Below are 23772 nucleotides of genomic sequence, written 5' to 3'. Positions count from 1 at the left end.
CACCTAAGTTACACATCCTAAAGTAGGATGTGTGACTGTGCAGATTGTTTTGAGGGGATCATAGGGGAAGGAAAAGGAGAGACAAGGGGGAATGGAAGATTTAGCTGACAGGTTATGTTTTAGGACCCGTGAATGGATGTAGGTAATGGCAGTGTTTCCTCACTTCCTGAGCTGCAAACAAGAACATGCAAAACCCTGGTTCCCAGTGATAGTTGAAGCCATTGGAATGGGATATTTTATTTCATTGACATTTTCTGGAGTTTTAAGGTGCTTGATCTCCAAATGATGCTGTGTGTTGGACCCCCTGGTCAGATTGCTGGGAGTTTATAGGTCTTAAGAGGCTTCACAAGGCCCGTGCATCCATACTTTGAAATCATCAGACTTGCTGTGCAGACTGAAAGCATGAGGCCTAATCCACAAATGTATTCTGATAAAAGCATACAATAGCTCCACAGGTGAGTGAATCCTGAATGAGAACTCCAATTCTCCTTCCTTCTCTATCTTTCCCAGTGTAACATCTAGCATCAAAGACCAAGGGAAGAGTTTCTGCCTATTCTTTCATCTGCACAAACCCACACAAGCAAGCCAGTGTTGCAGCTCTGGAAGGCTGTAACCCCTGCCCCCCCCGCCCCTTTTGCTGCTGCTCTCTGAGTCAGAAGGTGCAGGTCCTGTGCATGGTAGGGCACTTCAGGCTCTTTGGCCAAGGTAAGCCTGAAGCCACTGCTTCCAGGAGAAATACATAGCTATGAAAGCCCTCTGCCAAGGTTCCCTGCATTGTCCTGACCTCCAACTAACCCTTTCCCCTGGCTATTCTACTGTATAAGGCAAGCCTTAAGTAATTTTCTTTTCATATCCAGTTTGAAACTCTGGAATGTGATTAGTGGGAGTGCTGAATGCTCCCAGCAGCAGCACATAACACTTGGAGCACTGCTATAAAGAGATGATGCAGCATAAAAAATGCTAAGTGCATTACAAAAAGCAAGCACTTTATTTCTCAAGCTGTACATCTGTAATTGGTATACACTTTTAAGTTTAATGTACCTTATTCCTTCATTTGTAAAATGCTCCAGTGAGCAAAGCTTTAGTAGTGCCATTGTGAAAGGAAATCACTGGAACTGTACCAAGATGCCAAGTGTCCATACATCCCTGCTGCTTTGGCCTCATAAATGGGGAAGATACATTGTATGGTATTTCTGTGGTTCAGGTCATAAAAGTTTTGATGATGTTTGCAAAACAGTGATAGTGATACTTGCCTACCTTGCAGTGTTTATAAGGCCAGACTGCATTCAAGATTGGGAGCCTGTCTGCTGCCCTTAAAACAGAGCCTTGCATGAAATGCAAATATCCAATATGTACTTCAGGAAAGCCAAATTTGATGGAATTTTACTCTGAATTATTTGAATTAGCAGAACTTCTTGGAAAGCATGCTGCAAACCTGGGAACAGGTGGATGCTCTTCTTCTGTAACTTATGGCTAAGAATGGCTTCATACAATTTTCAGCTGGTTAGCTTTGGCTTTTGAATTCCCAGGTTTATATTCATATAGGACACTTGAACTGGGAAAGCCAGAAAAGAGTGTCAGTTAAGCACCTGCTTTTAAACTGAAAATTGGATGTGCAAATAGAAAATGCTCATTTCTACAGCAGCTATGTACTATCCTATCAATCAAAGGGTGTAGCAATTAATTTAGATAAGAATTATCCTTCAGCTGTGTCAGTGTTTAGCAATGAAAATCAGTTGTTTACTTGCATCTCTGGGGTAGTTCCCTTCCCTTTAAAGTTTGTGTAGATCCTCCTCTCAGGATACATTCCTAACCCAGAATAATGCCCATTTGGTCAGTATTGTCAGCGAAGGTTTTGAACACAGATGTTATCCCTCTGAAGCCAGGGTGGCTATAGTCACATGCCTTTTGAAGTTATGTACTAAGCCCTAGATTTATCTTGCCTAAGTGCTGTAATTTGAGAGTCTGTTTTGTTCAGCTCTCTTTATGGTCAATGAAGATAATTATCTCTAAAATAATTTAGATTTTTAGAAGACCTGAGGTGCCTTTTGAAGCCATGTATTTCCCTTTTTACTGGCTTTAGAGAGGGGATAGGCTGAGTAGTCTTTTAACATCCAGCATTTGGCAGAGATCCCTTAACAAGGTGAGATGAAACAGAGTTGGTGAGCTGGAGTTAAAATCTTCAGAATTATAAATAGCATGTTCTAATTACCTAAGATAGACTATTTTATCTGTGTAGTGACCATTTTGTTTCTTAACTATGTCAATGAGGATCAATGTATAGGGTTTCTTCAAGATGAGAAAAAAAGATTGTTTTACTTCAAGCAGCTCTGTATAGATATTATGCTCACTCCTAGGGTGTTCATATTGGAAAAATTTCTTTGTGTAAAGGATGACCATGCATTGGACCAGACTACTCAGGGAAATGGTTGAGTCACAATCCTTGGAGGTATTTAAAAGTCATGTAGATGTGGTGCTTAGGGATATGGTTTAGTGGGGGGCTTGGCAGTGCTGGGTTATTATGAATACAAATGATTGCTGAGCTGCACTTAGGCCTAGTTCTGATCCCACCAGGAAGGGTCAAAGATTTTTTCTGGCCTTTGTTTCAACTCAGCCTTCGTGCTTTGATAAAACTCTCTTTATCCTTGCTTTTTCACCAGACAGTTCCCTGCTTTGGCTGCTCTTCCATGGATTGATGAACCTTGCCTTACTCTTGGCCTGTATCAATCTCAGCCCAGATTTCTGCACCAGCCCTGATTTGTGGTGGTTGAGTGTTTTGTTTCTTGTTTTTCTTTTTGCACAGTTCCCCTCCCAGTTGACAGCTGTCAACTCTGTTCTGTCTGTGGCTCTTGTTCTGTTCACCTCCCAGTAGAGAACCATTTGAAGTGGACATTAAGTCAGAAAGGTACCTACTATGCTGGAACCAAGGTCCCACAAGATCTGTGGAACCATCTGGGGCGCACTAACCACACCCAGGAGTGGTGTCCTGCTGTCAGTCCTGGGGGGTTGGTTTTTTGAGACATTCTGCAAAAAAATGTTGAGGAATGGTGTCATTTCCCTTCATACACCACCAGGATGTCTCTGTGCTTCATGGACTTCCTGATGCCTGATGGAGAGAGACATTATTGGAGCTCTGCTATGAAGGTTTATACATATCTTTGATACCAGTCTAGAGCAGAATTATCCATAAGGTTAGTGAGATGTGAGGAAAAGCATCCACCAGACCTTTATATTTTCAAGAAAATTTCATTACTATAACTTTGTAATTTTTTTTCCTTTTTCATTTCCCCCCCTCGCCCACCTTTTTTTTCTCAAATAAGAATTTTATAAATCTTTCCCTCTTTTCACTTCATGTTCACCTCACATTTTCTAAGATACTTTTATCTTCATAAATGCAGACTGGAAGCATTCCACATTTTCTTCTTGAGCACTTGGGGCTTTAGCCAAATTATTTCAAATGAAAAATATTTAATGTGGGAAATAACATGTAAGGCAGAACAAATATCCATTTCTAGAAGATCTCATTATATCTCAGACCTATAATTTTAATTACTTACATGAGCCATCTTCTTGACAGACATATTGAGAATAAGTTAATTTATCCAATAAAATGAAGATGCAATATAATGGTTGGTGTTTTTTTTCTGTCTTTATTCAACAGGGGATTTGGAGCAATGCAAAAATTCCTCAGATGCACAATGCAGAAAGTAATTGGTAGCTCAGGTTATGAACCACCCAGATTTCTCATATTTTAAATTATTAAAATGGTCATGAACTTAAACAGTCTAGTACTGAGACATATAGCAATAATATTTTAGGTAATATAACACAGACTTCACTCCCTGTCTGTAGTGTAGTTTTAAGTGTGCACACTTCTATTTTCAAATGGAATTTTTCTATTTATTTTTTAAACATTTAGTAGAAAGTATATATGTTAAATACCTTGAGTCATAATTTTTAAAACTACACCCAAAATGGATGTGTACACAAGTATGTAAATATGCGTGTGTTCCATATGACTGCTTATGTGTACTTTATTTATAAGTTGATTGCTAGATATGTATGTCTGTAATGTGAATGCTTGTGATTCAGAAAATTATTTAAATACATTTATTTTTCAATAAAATTATTAAACTGGAGATATTAGGAATACTGTAACTTAATTTCTAGAATTCTTAACTAGTATACTGTATTAAATAATCTGAGATGGTGGACATCCCTATTTTAAAATCTGTATTTCAAAAGGTAAAAAAAAAAAGAAAATAAAAAGAAAAATACTTTTACATGGACTTGATCCAACACTCAGACAAGGAAAGGAATTGACTCCCACTGACTTCAGCTGGGAATTTAAAATCAGACTCCAGCTATAGGTGAGCTTTTTTTAACTTCTACTAGACAGATTGGAAAAATGAATGTGAAGCAGACAAGATTGTGCAGTCTTGTGTTTACAGGAGATGACAAGCTCAGTGGTTTAGGGCAGAGAGACTTAATGGCTTTGATATGAGGGACCCAAGTTCCAGGCTCCTTGTTGCAGACCAGGCTCTTCTCTTGAAGCCTCTGCAACTTGTGCTTTTCTGCTTGTTTTGGAAAAAAGTTGGAAAACAATCTCCAAGGAAAAGACTGCTAAATTCATACTACATCTAGTTAATGTAATGTACAGCTTAGAGAAGTAGTGTTTAAAAAGGAATAATGCGGAAAAATTGCAAACAAACTTAAGTATGGCAAGTTGGCTTTTCTGCATTGTATATAAATGTAGAATTGTATGTAGAGTAGAATTGCACAGAATAGTGGTTTGGATGAAAGCTCTGGAGAGAACCTGAGCTTCAAGAATTCCTGAGTGTTTAATTTTGTAGTGTTAATGTTGATTCCTTTTAGTTTATATTCCAAAATCTCTACAATGTGTTGGCCATTGACTTTGTTTAAAGACTGATATATCTATTAAGAAATAATTGAACTATTTATCTCATTATTGGTGGATTTTGGCAAATATAGCATTAAATTTATTGTCTTTGTTGCAGACATTCTATAAAAGTAATTAAAGATTATTCTGTGTTGTGAACAGCATGAGGGCTTTTCTCTCGATTTCCAAACACAGCCTGCATCACCTTCAGGAGAATGTCTTGTTCTTTTAAATTTTACAACAGTATTTTTAATTTCTTCCCCCTCTAGTACCTCATTCATTTTCTCCCCTATATTCTGCCCTAACAATATCCTCAGCTTTTTGTTGTGTTCTCCACCATCCACTATTTTGCTGTGGAGACTGGGGTGAGGGAGCACTTTGGCTGTTTGAGCCGCCCAGCTGCTGAGTGCCTGGTTCACCATTGTCTGCCACAAACCATGAACAGCACTTAAGGTGTGAACACTTTTCTAGCAATTTGGTGATTTTTGCCAAATTTATGGGAGCTTGCCATTTTTGAGGACAAAATTTGGTTTAAATTAGGTGGTAAATTTTAAAGTTACTTTTGGCAGATTGACCAAGATCCACAGAAAGTTAAAACTGGCTAAAAACACAGCTCAAAATTCTTTACTCCCCCTTAATCCAGAAGAAGACACTCTTGAAAGACTAGTTAATATGAAAGTATGTCCAGTTGTTGACTACTTAGGTATTTACCTTCTGACTTTTTTTAGGTTCAGCAGATAGATCGTGTAGTAGAAGTTGTGGAGGAAACTATTAAAGGTAAGCATCACACTTGAACTAATTGCAGCTAGTTGGAAACATGTAAGCTTTACCAGAAGTGCTGCTGGTGCATTCTTTTTCACCCTAACTCTTGCTTTGTGCTCCAGCTGAATGTTTGGGCAGTGCTACACTTTGTCATGTATGCTTTGTATAAGTGATAATTTCAGAGTGTTTTCTGTCAGGAGCTCTGTGGGCTGTTGGTTTCATAGGTAAATGATCAAGAGGAGACATCAAGAAATCATTTCATCAGTGTAGGTTGGTGTAGAGTATTTCTCCTGCACTATTTTAATTGAGTGTTACACTTCTACTTTCTTATGTTTAGTTCTCTGGTATTTTCTTCTTTTCCAATGTTTTGGCTTACCTCCCTGAGCTCTTCTCAGCCGGGCACATAAATTATCTTCTGGTTTAATGTTCTTTTGTAACTCTGTTCCTTGTTCTCTCTGGCTTTGATCGTGTGTGTACTCTTAGTACTTTGCAGCAAAGGAGGGAAAAAACCCAGTATTGTTTCTGCAGCCTGACCAGTAAACATTTGCTGTTAAATAAATATATTTGTCTGGGTCTTTCTGGGTTACCTAAGTTTGTCTCCTTTACTTATCAGGCCATAAAAATTACTGTTCCATGAAGCTTTAAATTACAAGTTTTAGTTTAATTGTCTGTACTTTCAATATAAACAAGTGTCTAGTCCACAAGACATTGTCAGTAACTTTATTGCTGGAATACAATTTTTTTTGCACTAAAGCATGAAAGTTTAAAGCAGTGCAAATTTTTAAAAGGAAAAAAATCTTCTATCATGAAATTGTGTAGTGTGCCGTAAAGTTTCTGGAGCTTGTGGTTTGAAGGCCTTAAGATTTCATGTTGCTTTGAATGCTTTCAGGAATGAAACCAGTATTTTTATGTACTCCCAACCAAAATTTTCCCCAGATTATCCTTTACTTATGGCATCTATTTTTGGGGGGTAGAGCCTACTTTTCCATACAAACAAAGAAGAAATATATTCAGTACATATTTTTTATTTAATAAGGCAAACTCTTTCCCCAGAAGCATCATGGTGTTCATGACAATATGTTGGAAATAATGATGCTTCATGATTTTTACAAGAGTATTTTAGATCCCTATCTGCTTTTTCCCAAATTTTATTAGTTTTTAAGGGAGTAAGATGATAACCTGGGTCAGCATGCCCTCCCTTGACAAAAATGGGGTTTGTAATATTTATACTGACTCCAGATATTACTGCTTTTTTGATAACATAATTACTCAGGTTATGGTGACTGAATGTTAAAGAGTCCAAATAATCTAGTAGCAGCTGTTAAAATAATGATTTTCACCAAATGGATTTTTAGATTGCATTTTAAACATTGATATAATGCTGGAAAATAATGTTCATAGGAATGTTAGTGAACATTTAAACTTTAAAAGTGTGAATTTTTGGAAAGGTTTTTGTTCCTTTCTAGCTTACTAAAAGTGATTTGAATTAGAAGGAGAAAATGAGCTGCTGAATTCCATACATAGTGCCAATTCCATCAGGGATTTCCCGAAAGGTAATGGAACACAGGATTTCTGGAGTTTCATTGGAAAAAAATGAATGAAAACCAGCTCTCTGTTTTGAGAGAGACATTGACATACTGGAGAGAGTCAAACAGATGGTTAAGAGACTGAGACTGGATAATTCCTCCTCATAGGAGAGCCTGGGAAGGCTCAGGGAGAGGGAATCACATCAAAATAGATAAATACCTGAAAAGAGTGTGCAGAGGGAAGTGAGACAGACTCTTTTCAGTGGTGCCCACAGACAGGACCAGAGGCACAGGCACAGAAAAGCAGAGGAGATTCCCTCCAAACACCAGGAAATGCATTTTGACTGTGAGGATGACCAAGTCCTGGCTCAGGTTACTGAGGGAGGTGGTAGAGACTCTATTCCTGGCTGTATTCAAATCCTGTGGACAGGGTCCTGGGGACTTGGCGCTCAGTGGCTCTCCTTGGATGAGGGGGCTGGATAATGTGGTCTCCAGTGGTCCTTTCCAGCTGTAACCCATCTTTGGCAAATTGCATTTGGAAGGAGAATGAAGTTGGCAGAGATCATAGGATAATGGCTTGCTTTGGTAAAAGCTAGCCATAAAAATAGGAGCTTTTACTTACATTTATTTAATTTACTTCAATAAGCTGCATTATTTTATGTATTTTGGAATCATCTACTAATGGAGAAGAAGAAGAAGCTCTTTTTCATTGTGTTTTATGAAGAGTGTGTGAACTTCCATTGTCCAAGTGAAGTAAAATACTGTAGATAACAGGACTGTTGATTAGAATATTTTATTATATAAAATAGACACATGGTAGAAGATTAAATTAGTGTTAGATCAAATGAAATGTAACCCTTTCATTTCATGAGTCTACATCATTGGCAACAGCTTCTGAAGCTGCTTTTGCTTTCAGGAGATTGAGGTGATGTGGGACAGGGGATTAAATATGAATTCTGAATTCAGAGCCAGCTTACACCTGTGACTTTTAAGCTGAGTGTCTCTCATAGCTGTACAACAACATTTTTTTCACTTTTTTTTTTTTTTTTTAAGAAAAGCTAAAGGTTGCATGGGTGATATACTCTTGTAGTGTGGTTATGTATACATTGAAAGCTTCAAAAATACTATATACTGAATGTTTAAAGAAAATTTGATTGAATAAGTGGAACTTCATAGTGTCTCTGCTCTGTAGGACAGCACTGTAGATTGATCAGCCTAACTGAGTTGTCTGGATTTTCTGGCCAAATACCAAGGTGGAAACAGGTTACCCTGATGCTAGTTTTAAGTCTAAAAGTCTGGCTTTCCCTGGCTTCCCATTTCTTAAGTGGTACCTAAGTTTTTTTCTTGGATGCTTAAATTTTGTAGTACACAGTTTACAAAAAGGGAAAGTTTGCAGAAAGAATTTTTTTCCTTTTATTTTTTTTTTCTAATAGTCATCTTTTCAGTTTTTCATGAAAATGGCTTCCCTGTTGGATTTGGTTGAAAGCTTGCTGCACTCCCAATGTAAATTGATTTCTTGGAATTATTTAGAACTCTTTGTATGAAATATGAAAGGGTTTCTTCTAGCTTTATTTTTCAGTCTTAAGGGCATTGTCAGGAAGACCTTTTCAGAGCAATTCCATTCTGCTGGGTCAAGAGGTGGTAGTTTCAAGAAATATATCTTTGTGGTGGTCTTTACCACATATATGTGAAGTCAGTGTAATTGTTAGTTCCCAACTCTCCATCGAGATAATTCTGATAAACACTTTTTATGACTTTATCTTTCTATCCTGTTTCATCAGAAAATGGAAAAGAAGGATGTGCACATTTGTTGTTGCACTGACAGTTAAAAGAGAGAGAGAAAGAGAGACTTTTAAGATGCTTAGTGATTTCTCATTTTTATGCCATCCTAACTTTTATCACAAGTGTTGAATTGAATCTTTGAAATTTCCTAATTAGCAGGTAAATTAGAGGTAAATTGTCACTTCCAGAAGCAATCTTCAATAGCAGTGCAGTATTTGTATGCAGGTCATGTCTAATTAATATTTATACTGTGTCCCAAGATGTATCTTAACTAGAGGCATCTTCAGGTACTTTTCATATGATATGGTAATTTATAATCTGAAACCTCTATACTGCCTGTGAGGAACTAGACAAAATAATTCATTGACAGTCTCAAAACTGAGTTTCTCAAAGTGACGGCCACAATTGTGTAGCCAGTGTGTCTCTCATTCTTCCTGATAGAACAGAATGATCTTGTCATGCAGGGCTCTGATTTAACAGTTCAGTAAACCTTGCTTCATCTGTACGTTTTCCAAATTTTAAGTCTGTATTACAGCAATTTTTACAACATTAGGGCAACATACCCACTCCATATGCTTAGTTTTCCAGTAAGGTGTTATGATGACATAGAATGTCAGGAAAATATTGCTAGGGAGTTGTGGTGTCTGTGAGCTAGGTGAAAACAGGCCTATAATTGATATATGTTGCATCACTTAGTAAAATTTCTGTATAGAATATAAAAGTTATTTGGAATGACCAGTTTCTATGGTATGCTCCAAAAAGCTGAAGATTTGTCTTTGGAACTGCAGAACATCTTTATGGTGACTACTCAAGTCAGCTTTTTATGAATCACTCTAAAATCTGTCTTTAAAAAAAGCCTGTGTGTGTATACAAGCTTGGCTATAAACAGTTTACAGTAGGCAAGAGAATACGTTTCTTCTATATTTTAAAGGAAAAATGTTAACTGCTTAATGGAAAAATTCTTTTCTGGCTTTGAATTTAGGTCTTCAGAGATTTAGGTCTTTCCCCCTTCCTTTCTAGACATGCTCTCAAATCTCAAGTTATTAAGGGTTTGTGGGGGTGAGAGATGTGGGACTCAGAGTATTTGTGTACAGTCTGCTTTTAGCTTAGGCCTTAGGGAGATGAGGGACATAGTTTGAATTGAGTTTTGTCCATATTGTGTCTGTCTAATGCTTTCACAAAACATAGTTTTACAATGGGTCATTAGACCTGATTATAAAAAACAACCAAAGGAAATTACTTCAGGGTTGAGCCCTTTATACTTAACATAACCTTTCTCAGTTTCAGTCACGTTGACCTGTCTGGTGAAGTTGTCCATCCATTCCCAGTTTAAACATTGACCATTATTTGCTCAACTGTTTAATTAATCCTGCTCACGTGGTTAGCAGGATTCATGATAGTTGCAGTGTCTGTATGAAAAAGGGATAAACAGTACCTATATTATATATAGGCTCAAGTGTAGAATATATACTGGATTGTCCACCTGACAGTGAGTGTGTGTGTATATGTGCTTATCTGTACGTGTATGAATGCCGGAGTGTTAAACGGTGTTTGTATGTGCTGCTTGATTTCACTAGAATCTGCTGGTAACAGTAGATAAAATAGACTATTTTCAATTTCTATGACTGTGGGAAGAGTAGCCTTGACTTGAGAAGTTGATGACAGGCCAAATTGAAGAATAAAAATTGGAGGAGTCAGGAGTTCCTATTTGAGGAAAAGTATCATTTGGCTCCCAGTCAGGAAAGTGACTGTTTGTGCCAAAATGCAGCTTAAGGAGGGTCAGAGGGAGGGTAGTGGCCTCATCAAGTCTCTGTTTCTGTTTCTATCTCCTTTGAAAGGACATAGAAAGTAGGGGTGAGGGGGAGCAGTTTTGGGTGGGTTGTTTTATTTATTTCACTTTGTGGTGGGTTGACTTTGTCTGGCTGCCAGACCCCCACCCAGCTGCTTTCTTGTTCCCACTCCTCACGAGGGCAGTGGAGAAAATAAAATGGGATAACTCTTGGGTCATGATAAGGACAGGAAGATCACTTACCAGTTACCATCATGAGGAAAACAGACTCGACTTGGGGAAAATTAATTTAATTTACTGCCAATTAAAAATAGAATAGAGTGGTGAGAACTTCCCCCACCCCTCTTCTTCCCATGCTCAGCTTCATTCTCTCATCCCAGACTCCTCCATCTCCTCCCCTGAGTGGTGCAGAGAGATGGGGAGTGTGTGGTCAGCCCAGTGCAGCCCCTCTGTGCTGATTCTGCTTCCCCACCCTGTCCCCCTGCTCCAGCCTGGGGCATTCCTGTGGGCTCTGGGGATCCAGGAACTGCTCCAGCGCGGGTCCTCTGCAGGGGGTGCAGTCCTTCAGGCCAGGCTGCTCCCCTGGTGGGGGTCCCCACAGGCTTCGTGCATTTACTGCCTGCTGCACGCTCCTGCTCCGCGCTCCCTTTCCGCGCTCCACCGCGGGCTGCGGGGCATGATCGCCTTCGCTCTGCTCTTCTCTTCTCCAGCGGCTGCAGGGGAATCCACTGGAGCACCCGCAGCAACTCCTCCTTCTCCTCTTTCTCCTCCTCCTCTTCTCTCCTTGCTGCTCACAGGGCTTTCCCTCACGCTTCTTTCCTGGCTGCCAGGCAGTGTTTTTCCCTTTCTTACACCTGTGGCAGCTCTGGAGCTCCATGGTGCCGTGTGGCAGGGCTTTTGGAGCCAGCTGGAGCTGCCTGTGTCTGGCCCTTGGCAGCCCCGGCCTCTCCTCGCAGAGGCCCCTGCAGCCCCCTCCACACACCCTGGGAGAGTACCATGTCCCTAATGCGATTTCTAGGAGGTAGAATTGCCTTTTAAACTGAGATTGTGGAAAAGTAAGGGCACTAACTGGAAAAGCTGTGTTCGAGGCAGGTTGGATGAGGCCTTGAGCAACCTGGTCTAGTGGGAGATGAGCCCATGGCACAGCGGTTGGGACCAGATGGTCTTTAAGGTGCTTTCCAACCCCTTAACTAAGAAGTCTGTGATTCTATGAACTCATGCCAGGGACTGTGTTTAAAAGACTTAAGGAAGTTGGATGGGATTGAAATAATGTTTTCAGTGCAAATACGCAGAGCTACAGTGAGTCAGTAACTTGGGGCCGTGACTGTGATTAAAGGATTCGCCCATCACTCATTTGTATGTATCAATCACCGAGGTTAATGGCATAATGTGGTACATGTCACCTGCCTCTGTTTTGTGTGCCCTGGATTGGAAATTTTGGAGATACTCCTATTTAAACAAAATTATAATATTTTTGTTGTCATCAGAGCATTATGGGTAGAAAGAGCGTCATTGCTCAAACAAGTAGCTTTTCCCCCTCTTTTGTTATTTAAGAGCTACTTTGACAACAAGCATTGGCTTATAAAAGACCTGGCTGGAAGGTGTCCCACTGTATGATTTTTAAAGAAAAGTTTTTTTATGTGGCCAGAGGCTTCAGTGAGAGCACCACGTTGCATTTTGATTGCCCCTTTCTGACTGCTTACTAAAAGTGTGATGTACTGAAGGGTACTGATGAGTTCCAAATAGTAATACCATGATCTGTGTCATTATCAGTTCAGAGGGTTCAGCTTTGTATACTGTAAATTAAATAAAAATGTAGAACATGATGAGGAATATACAGAAATTGTGGAGAAACTGTTTCTGCAAAGGCAGATTTTAATTGCTTTTGTAAGACATCATTAATAATGTGGCTCAACATTAAAATCGTCCCTGCTGGGGCAAGAAATTTCTGTTACTATCAACTGATTTTTGCTCTTACAAGAAAGTTTATTGCTGTTTTTGCTGTGTCTGTTCCAATGCTTTTGGGCATGCAGGAACTATTAGGTATGTGAGATGATCCAGGACTTTAGATAGGTTTAGTAATTATTTTTCTTAGTGTAGGTGTTTCACTGATTTAATTTATAAATCTGATAGAACTGACTATCCTTATTATGACTGTCACTGTTATGACTTTATTTTGTAAGTAGCTCACAGAAACTGAATGGAAGATAAATAGTGCCACAGAAGAAGAAAACAAGCAATTGGGGGAAACAGACTGAAAATCTCAGTAGCACAACTGTGATTGCTCATTGCTAAATGAGCCTGTGATGTACATGGAAAAGATGCCTTTTCTTCCAAACCCGTATGTGCTCTTTTCCACATTTTGAGTGAATCTTACATCATCCCTATTTTTCTGTCCTATTCACATTGATTAGACTCACCTGGATTTAGCTCTATTAGAGAATCCTCTTGGCTGGTAAATGTAAAGAGTACCTCATGATTTTGGATACAGTGACAAGTTCAGTTCAGCATTTCACTCTGATGCTAAATTCATTCTGTTCATCCTGCACACCCCAAAACATTAGGCAAGTTACTTGTGCTGCTGCAGCTGGCTCTGACAATCCTGCTTTCAGCACTTCCCTTCCTCATAATGCAGCCTGTTTTATCTGATTCAAAATGTCTTTTCCCTTGGAAGTTTCTCTCCAGGACCTCCTGAGGTTTTGAGCAGAATCTTTGATCTTAATCAAATGGATTTCTTCACAGAGAGGTGAGGACAGAGGGTCAGGGGAACTCTTCCTGTAGTCGATTCTAGGTATTGTCCTTCTGAGCTGTGGAATTGTGGCTGGCATTTTGAGCTCACAGGAGATTTAATGTTCAGGCACTTTTCCAGAAAGACAATAACATTGCCTGATCTCAGAATAAGTAGGATTGAGCTAGTGAATCCTAAAAAAAAAAAAAAGCAGTGGTGCCTTAATAGTGCCTATTAAGCATTTCAAATGCTTTTGCTGTGATAGAGGAAAATACTATGGATGTGTCAAAAATGTTCCTGAATGCTTATATTCTTAATTTAACTTGGTGAAATTTTTACATGGACAGTAATTTCTTGTTAATAGTTATCTCTTTTTCTGTATGACTTCTTCTACAGTATGGTTTTAGTGCTTACAGATATTGTTATGATTGAGTCATACACTGGAGACATGCCAAGAATAAAGAGGTATTGCATGTTTAATGGAGAGAAAGTAGTGTATTAATTTTAGCAACATGGGACACCTGTGGACCTTTTCTACTGAATATCTTGTTTTTGAAATTACATTAAGTGAATTTTAAAAAGCTCCTGTCTTCACCAGTGTGACACTCACATTCCAGAGTCTTCCAAAGCAGTATTATTGTTGGATGCTAATTCTAAGTGCAACACTTAGTAGTTCTCTGTATTTCAAGCTAGTTACAAATGTGCTTTATGCTTAGTAATTCCTGCACATTTCTATGAAGTTTTTGATTTGGTATAGGGTGGAAAGCAGTCTTTTTATGAAAGAGTTTTGAATGCAGAGACTGGATCAAACATAGCATCGGCTGTTATTATCCTAATGGCACTGGATGCCTGGCCCAAGCACAAGGAAAGATCAGTAACTCTGACACCATTAGTCTGAATTGTTCCCTGTTCCTGCCTACACCAGATGGAGGAGTTGGGCTGCTACAGAGCATTCCTATCATCTTCACTGATCTGGAAGAGGAATAATTTTTATTAGTTGCTTGGTCAGGAGCAGGGCCTATACCTCTCAGTTAGGTTTGGCTTTTCTTTGCTCCCTGAATTTACTTGGGACAGGAAATGCCACTGATGACATTCAGGGATGCCAATGTGCTGCTGGCCAGCTGGGGTTGGTTTGGATGGGAGCATCCAAACAGCAGAGCTCTAAACCAATTAGTGTCCTTCTTTTTGCACTTGTGTGTGTCTGACAGCATGTGATTGCTCTGAGGAGCTTGGGAATTCCTTTGAAATCAGTCATGTCTGCTGTGGGACAGCATGTTTGTGCTGCAGGGCAGGGAGAAAAGATGGGAGAGGAGCTTATGGTCTGCCCTTGCTTGATGTTTCTTTCAGTCTTTATTACTGCTTTTGCTTCTTCTTTACACTTCTTCCTTTAATTTTTCTTTGAAGAAATGTATTACTTTGTTTTCCCTTCATACACTTTTACCTTCCTTTCCTTAGCTACACTGCTCCTATGTGCTATTTTTTCCAGTGCTAACCTTGAGGAAAGGAAACTCTCTATTCATTAAGAGCCAAACAGTGGTGGAAGGAAACATGTGCAGGAGTACATGAAATAGTGCTTAATCTGCTTCCTTAAAGATGTTGGAGAAAATCAGGTTGGTGAGAGACATCTGAGAAGTGCAGAACGGCGCTTTGGCAGCCGTGCTCTGAGGAGAAAAGCATCTTTCAGGAAATGGTGAATAACCTCTAAGCACAGTGATGTAACTGGGAAAGGGTAAGAGTGTGTAACAGAACAAGCAGAAAACAATAGAAATTGTTGCTGCCAAGGCTGGGGTTTCCTGCATCTTTGAGGATTTTCTGTAAAATCATGGTTTTGAGCTGCTTGAGATATCTGCACTGAACTTGGAAGCTAAGAAATCTGTGTCTGGCTGGAAGTTGTGTTTCAGAGTCACACTGTATAGCTCCAGTGGGGTGTGCAGGGATGGGGAGCGACCCTCAGTGGGTGCCCTCTTTCATCTTTCAAGCAGATATAATTTCCCAGCAGTTCTTGAGGAGTGTAAGCCTATGGACACAGTGAAACTGACCAATTTTTTAACCATAATATAGATCTCCTAGTATCTGATATGATGCTGATAGCCAGGTAAAGTTTGCTAAAATTTACTAAGCCAGGCTACTTTCCCCTGATTTATACTTGTAATAAACTAGGAAGGTACCAGTCCCATTTGAATCTGTTTGCTCTTATATCATTAGCATGCTTCTGTGCTTCTAGGTCTCAGGGATATGGTGGTAACCTGAGGTTCACAGGACATTTAATGTTATAATCTTATGACAAAGAAATTCCATTACCTGTTCCCTTCATATATTTGTATTTCAAGATTGGGCCTTTTCCATCAATCCTGAAGCACATACATTTATGATTAGAGGAATATGTACATGCCATTAAAACTCTTTGTGTCCTTTTTAACAAGTGAAAATAAATACCTTGAAAATATTTTCATTTTGCATACTGAATGATCAAACTAGACACATTTAAATGCCTTCTTTTAGACTAACACTAGGATTTAATATCCTGGTTAATTCATTCCAACCTCATCCCTCTTGCAGATAGTACCAAGTAATGTGAATTGCATCTACTGATTTCTATGTAAAGATGAATTTAATATTAAACGATTCTGAAAACTAGAGAGCTCTGATTCATTTTAAATTGTTCCTAGCTTGATTTCATTTACATTTGATGTGAGTGATTCTGCTCTGCAAGTGTCCTTGCTGGACTTGGTTAGTACTTCTGTTATTCGTAATCTGTATTAATTATCTACTAATTAATGAAAAACTGCTCTGACACATGACCTAAACCACTAATTAACTTTTTCAGGTTTTGTTTTGTTTTTTCTTAATGGAATTTTATCTGCTGCTAGACTGTGTGGAAGAAGAAAAGTTATTTTTATAGCAGAAGCAATTAATAGGCCTAGATCGTTTCGGCTTTCCTATCTAACCTGACTAGATCTGTTTGTCTTTAAGCTGTGTTTCAAAGCTTGCATTGTAGAGTGAGCCCTCAAAAAAGGAGTGGTGTTTGTTTGATATCTGAGATGGAGCACTCATCATTATGGTAATAGACTTGTGATTAACTCAGTTTTCAAAAATGTTGTACAAAACTTAAAAAAAAAGGAAAGAAAACAAACATGAAAAGAAAGACTCCTTTTAAGTTTGGGACACCTGCTTTGCTTAGGTAAGTTATGCAACCTGTAAAGTCAGAGAGAAGGTAACTTAATCAGATAAAATGCTTTAGAAGTAAAGCTTAATTGCAGTGTTTTGTCCCATTCTAAGCTTTGAAAGGAGGTCATGAATGAGATTTCAAGTTACTACCTTTTCTGTTAAACTTGATGTTGATCTGGGCCTAATAGTGCTGGTTAGGCAATCTAAAAATAAAAAGGTCATTTAGCCTTTTCCTAGTTGAAGATAGCAGAATACTTAAGTTTTCTTGAAATAAGTACGAGAGAAAAAAGATTTACAGCATGTGAAAAAGTATGATTCAGTGTTTATCAAGTTATGTTTTATTAATAGAAACAATTCTGTAAACAGATGTTTTAGTGCTTACTTAAAATGAAACAGAATAGTCCTTGTATGGAGTTGGGGAAAAAGGATTTAAGGTCACAAATACTGTAATTGAGGGGGTTTTCTTATTAGGAAAAATAATTAAGTGTGCCTGCCACACAAGTCACAGTAGTTGGATGTGTGTGTGCTGCTTGCCTTCTGAAAGCATTAAACTCTCTGCTAAAAATCATCTCCTACTAGAGGCATTTTTTCAGCCTCTGGTGTCTGGACTGAAAAGTACAGGGATATTGTTATTCTTGAGTACCCCACAGGTCTTAAAAGGCTGTATTAATTCAAACTTCAGTGTCCTTCAGGAGGAATATGGGAAGTGTATTTTAGGTGAGAATAAGATGCCGCATTTGATTGCCAGGCCATGGATTTCCTGAGCTCTGGCTCAGGGTTGGGGTGGGTGCTAACATTCAGTGGGTCACATGGGGGATGGTCACAGAGCTGGGGTATCTTTCCTGAATAAAGGAAGTCTCTGACGATAGAAGCAGCTCAGTCTTATTCTCCCAATAAACCATATTCTATCTGTAGAATGGCCTCATCTTGTGGGGTGTTTTTGGGGGTGGTTGCCTATTTGAGGACTGCTCTCAGTCTGAGAAAGGGAGAGCATGAGCTCTCTAAATTCCTGTTAGAGAGCAGTTACTCACATGGCTTCTGCATGTTGAGGGTCCGTGTTCTGAGGAGATGAGGCCTCCCCAATTCTGCACACTGAGATATTACCTGGGGAGGGGGGCAGGTTGGTTTTGTGGTTTGTTGTTTTCATCTTGTTTTTTAAACTTAAGAATGGTGGTTTGACCCCAGTTCTAAGTATGTTAATTTTAAATTTTGGGTAACTTCTTAAACTTGATTGTTTTAAGATTACAGCGAATTGTTCCACTGTATTTTCAACCATAAATCCAAATACGCCTTTAATATGGCAATGTAGCTGAGTATTTAAAAAATGGAAAAACTGGTTTATTCCAAATAAACCACAGTATTAAGAAATAAAAAAGGAATGTTTTCTGTTTCTGGTTTAAGGCACTCACTTTGGTTATACAAGTAAATAAAATGATGCCATGCTTGCAGCTCTTCAATGAAGCATTAGATTAGAAAATAAATGATGGTATTGCGAGACAAGGATATTGCTGTTATTCTCAGGAAAAGGTAGAAGTGAGTAATTTAGCAAATGTTAGTAGCACAAGCACCATATTACTAAATTCACCACAGGATATAATGAAATTTTTGTCAAATGCCACTGCAGAAGTAATGCCTTTTGTTTCCTTTTGACATGATGATGTCTTCTATCAGTATTAACCATTATGTCTCCTATTGGTATTAACCTTTATGCTGTCAGGTCAGTCCTGCTCTCCTGTTCATTAGATCACATTTTTGATTTAAACTTTTTATGTACCTTTAAAAAACTTGAAGAAGATGTTATTCTAGAAGTACTTGGGTTTTTTCCAGGCTGTTTTTGCCATATCAAGGAAATGATTTAAGAGAATGAATGCCACATTATTCAAAAATTAATTTATGACTCAAAACAGGCAGTGAAGAAAGGCTTTGACTGATGAAGGAATTAATTTAAATTCTTATTAAAGTAAATAGCTGTTGGTAACAGGAGCTTTGATGTAACATAGTTTTTAAATGATTTGAAGTGGTCATAGGCTTTGCTGTGCTGGATGTAGCTCAACTTGTACTTCATAGTTTCATGCATTCCTCTCACCCCCCTCCTATTTTAGGGTTAGCTTTTTCTTTCCTGAAATATGTGGGGGATTGGAGCTATAGGGTTTACTATCAGGGAGTTTTCCAAGTTCAAGAGACACATGCTTTCTTTTCCTGCCAGTTTGACTTGTTGTCTTCCAACTCTATTCAGGCATCTACCATTAGCTTTCCCTTGCTGTCTCTCACCTGCCTGTTCTAGGCTTTGTGGAGTAAATGATACAAGTCTTACACTTATAGCACTTGGGAACACTTTAGACTACCTTATACAATAATACACACAATTGTTTTGATTCTTCATTGTTAGTTCTTTCTTCAAAATATCAGTGAACCCTGTAATTTGTGCTCTTTAAATATAGGACTTGTCGTGGCATGACTGATGTTGCAGGCAGTTGGTGAAATTATTTTTATTTTACTCCCTGAACATTAATGGCTTCAGGAAAGTAGTTGTGAGGCAGTTTTCTGACCTGCAGTTGTCCTGGAGTGGGAGGAATATGTGCAAATCTTGGTAGTCAGCTTAGCCATGGACATGTGAGGATATGCTTCACAGCACTTCCAGACTTACACAGTCAGGTAACCTTGAAATGTGTTGGTTCTCCATGTAATAAGCTAAAACAGTATTTAGTTGTTTATTACCTCCTAATTTAGGTTTGAATTAAATTTTTCAGGAAGAATCATCTGATCCTGCCATGCAACTCATTTAAATATTATTGCTATGTTGCTATTTGCTAGAGAATCTGAAAATGAGACTGCTTAGATAATTTTAATCATATAAAACAGAAAATGTAAGTGTGAAGAGATAATTGGATGAAATAATTTTCTCATTTTAAGATGATTTATTTTACCTGTCAGTGTCTCTTTATAAATGCTCCAGATGGTGGAAATATATTATTACATCTCATTCTCATTTTCAGTCTTTGAAATATAAACACTACTTCTGAAGAAGAGCAAATCAAAACAACTATGATGAGACTTCTTTGTAATGACTGCATTTTTTTTGTTTTATTTGAAGGTCATTCTGTGAGACTGCTGGGGCAGAAAAAGGATAATGGAAAACGTTTGGGGGGAGCACGACTGGATTTGCCAAAGATTAGGAAGAATCCACTGATAGAAATAATTTCCATCAATACAGGGTAAGAATCTTCCAAAGTTACAAAACATTCAGTACTGCAGAAGAATTCCTTTTATGTCTTTCTGCAAGTCTAGTGTACTACTCCTAAGCTACACAGAGGGAGACAGGATAACTGCTTTTAAATAGTTTAAGATATTAAATTCTATTAATTTTGGAAAATAAATCCCTGCTTATTTGGTTACAGAATGAAAAGAGCATTTATAGGGTTTTTTCCCCCTCTGTGATTTTTTGATTTCTAAGATGGTAGTTCCAGAATATTTTTAGTAACTCATTATGATCTGTAAACATCGTTAAGATCTGTCTGATGTGATTGTCAGCCCAGATTTATTAATGGCTAAATTAGATATAGTTACTTCTGTCTTGCTCCTCTAACCTGTTTGTGAAGAGTCATCATGTATATATTTCATTCTTATATTCATTTGAACAAGCTACTCTCTCCTGTCAATCAACTCTGGATGCCCATTTCCCAGCAAGGCTACAAGTATTTTCTGTTCTGTACTTCTTCTTTGAGGAATTCTATTTTAATCTTCCTTCCCTTGTTGCTTTCAGAAGCGTTTATCAATGCCAATTGGTATCCTTCCATTTTGTCAATTTATTAAAAAAAAAGAAAAGAAACAAAGCAGCAACAGCAAGAATCACAAAAGTCTTCTTCTGATTTTCCTATCTTCTCCAACTTATGTGGTAATTTCCCTGGTTGAATTTAAAATGCATTGCTCTGGGCATCCCAGGTAGGTGTGAACTTACTGCCTAGCATGAAAAAAAAAGTGGTATATCTCAGGTCTGAGTTTAGATTAGCACATTCATAAACATTTCATAGAGGAGTTTTGATACTATCTTCTTTCTCATTTCCTTGTCTTTTAGTAATGTGGCCTTCATAATTGCTGTGAAACCTAGTGTGCTGTTTTGGTCAGAATACCAGTTCAAGGTTTAGTGTGGTTACTTTTTCTTCCTCTGACTTCTGGTAAATATATGGGTGACATTTTGTCGTATTGCTGAATTATAATACCTTTTTAAACTGCATTTTTGTTCACGGATTGGTTTTGAAGTCTGGATATAAGCTCTTCGGTGTAGTTACTTCAAGTGTTCTACATTCTTTACCTTATTTTCTTTCGAATGAACATCTTGTTTTTGCCCATCAAAATCCTCTTCATGATTAAAACAATTTTTTACATTTGCTGAGTCTGACTTTCAGATGGTAAAAATTTTCCTTTTCCATTAATATTTATCGCAGTATAATGTTATAATATCTTTCTGGTTGTAAATGTTGTCAAGGTTGTGAGCTAATTGAGCTGTGGTCTTGTTCCTGTCTTTTGATGTACAGTAATGAATTTAAGATAGGAAAATTAAAAATACTATTATTTCAAATATCAGATTATTACTAATTTAATTACAGAGGTTAATACAAGGGTACTGTAGGGTATGTACACTTAGCATTAGGTGACTGATGAGGGTAGCAACCATTTGAAACTTTTTAAAATATATTTTGAACAGATGTATTTTTTTACTGTTTGAAAAAACAATTACTTCCCAAATTGATCAAAAGGCAGACTGTTAACATCTCCTAAGAAGTTACTCTCAGAAACCCTTTGCTTTAGAACCTGATAGTTTACAAACAAAAATTACATTACGTAGTAGTTCTTGCTGTTCTCAGGTCAATTAAATGCCTACTTACTAACATAAGACAATGTAAAAAAATATTGGAAGCCACAAGAAGCATATCTGTTTCATTGAGAAGAAAGTCAAATATGACTTGATAAGGCAAAAGCATTCTTAAAGCCTCAAACAAACAAGTTAGTTGTATAAGATACATAAATTATCTACTATGTGTTATATTGCCTGCATTCCTCTCCTGAAATACAGATGTTTGGGTTTTCCTGTCTTTTTCTTCCCCTTTCCTAGTCTCCCCAGCTGCGTATCGTAGGTGACTTTTTTGCCTGGTGGTCTGGGTTTGAAAAACAAAGCATAGCTTTAAAAGGCAGCAGTGTGCAGCAGTTTCTGAAAATATAAAACTCTAATGAACAAAGAACAAGACACAGACTGTATTAGTCACCGTGATTTGACTGTGCTAATTTTATCAGCTTTGCCTTAGTCGTCTGGTTATGTCAATTTTAGTACCAACACCACATTGGACCAAAGTTTTCTCTATGTAGAGACTTGAGGAAACTTTGAAGACTATTTTTTGGTACAGTGATCTTTATTAAGAGGTGAGTTTGGATCTGACTAAGTGGTCTTAAAATAGTAAAATATACTTTGTTAAAAAGAGTGGTTTCCTCTTTGGAAATATTTTTATCTGATACTGTTAAATGTTGGGAGCAGCATGAGCAGGGCTTCTCTGTGAGGGAGGCCAAGAAGGGAGGTGAGGGTGCCACCAGCCCAGGCAGTGCCCACTCCAGCAGGACACCTGGTGCCATGGGGCCTGAGCAGTGTGACAAAGCTGGGGGCTGGTTGTGGGAGCCATGAGCAGTCCCAGACATGGAAAATTCCATAAACACAGATTATGCTGTGTTGGAAGAGACCCACAAGGATCATAGAGTCCAACTCTTTGCCTGCACAGGACAGCCCTAAGAGTTACATCATGTGCCTGGGTGATGGAATGATCACCCACCCTGGCTATGAAGAGTACAAATAACACAGGTCTGAGGAATGAGTGCAGGACCGGAGGCAGGCATGGTACTTAAGCTCAAGCCAGGTCTAGGAACAGAAGTCTGAGCTTCACTGGGGCTCCTGGTGCAGAATGGGCTGTGGAGGCAGCAGCTGAGGCTGGGCAGGTCAGCGAGGGCCTGGGGGTGCCCACGGGGCTGTGACAGGTGGTGCTGAATTACCATTTCCAGCTGGGGTTTTAATGAAACCTTGGCCTCTTTTGTAATTCTGTGGGGGAAGAAAAGGCTTATTGGAGCATGTATATTCCCTCCTCCCAAAGCACTGGAGTCTTCCATGGCTCACATTAACCCCTTTCCTTCTCCAGTAGGATGAATTCCTTTATGTACATGGACATCTGCCAGCTGGAGGTATTCTTCTGAGGGTTCAGAAGGACCACTTAATTTTTGGGAGTCTCCAGAAATGCTGATTGTTAAGACAACTCTCATCTGTGTCTTTGTTTCTTAACTCAAGGTGGTGTCAAATTTGGTAATTTTGACTTGAGATTTCTTTTATTGATTTCTTCCTCTGTCAGAAATGGAGGAAAAAAATTTCCTAACCCAAAGATTTTTGTCCTTGCAGAGTAGCTTTGAACTTTTCTTGTACTTGTCCAAGCACAAATGCATGCCTACATATGCACATGCCCCTCTGTGTTTGTATTGCCTGGACTGCTGCTGTACACGACTGTCCTCAGCTGTTTGCATAAATCATATCTGTCCTATCAAGGGACAGACATATTGTCCACTGCACTGTGCAGTCTGTAATAATTATAATTAAAAATAAACCAAAACAAGAGCCCACTAGGTATGGAGTATCTGTGAAGATCAGGTACTCTTCTGTCAGTTGTGAGCCAGCTCAGAGGTTTTGCACAGTGACATGTTTGTCCCTAAAAAGGTGTTGCTCTGCCTTTACAGGGACCTGTGTCTTTTTCAGAGTTTGGCACTTATTTTATTGATTTCTTTTTTTTATAGTATTGGACAGTTTCTTCCTACTGTTAATTTTGTTTGTTCTGAGGGTTGTTGTTTTCTTATTGAGAAATCCAATCTATTTGTTTAATTTACCATGACAGTTGGTGGTTTCTGTCAACAGACTGTGACTCTAGAGAAAAGCTCCCATCCCAGGAGCGACATGTTTCAGAGTTTCCAAGTATGTTTGCAGAGACTAATGGTGAGTTACCAGAATAGAGGCACAGGAGATTTACCAGATTTCTCTGACACGCAAAGATATGTTAGTGACTCTTCATTTTTCTATCTGCAGATCTGTAAG

The 23772-nt window shown here is 38.5% G+C and overlaps 1 protein-coding gene across 2 annotated transcripts in view; it reads left to right on the top strand.

The window, feature by feature from the left end:
- Nucleotides 1-23772, top strand: part of CDKAL1 (CDKAL1 threonylcarbamoyladenosine tRNA methylthiotransferase) — a 378140-nt gene that overhangs the window by 122037 nt on the left and 232331 nt on the right. For both annotated transcript variants that reach the window (XM_071451013.1, XM_071451003.1), the window contains exons 7-8: nt 5629-5677; nt 19750-19870. In XM_071451013.1, the coding sequence (XP_071307114.1) occupies nt 5629-5677; nt 19750-19870 (170 nt within the window). The remainder of the gene's footprint in view (nt 1-5628; nt 5678-19749; nt 19871-23772) is intronic.

This window comes from Agelaius tricolor, unplaced genomic scaffold (assembly GCF_023055355.1).
Source record: "Agelaius tricolor isolate 1412-34295 unplaced genomic scaffold, bAgeTri1.0.p SCAF_2, whole genome shotgun sequence".
NCBI lineage: Eukaryota > Metazoa > Chordata > Aves > Passeriformes > Icteridae > Agelaius > Agelaius tricolor.
The sequence above is the reverse complement of the archived record's forward strand: the minus strand, read 5'-3'. Positions and strand labels throughout refer to the sequence as shown.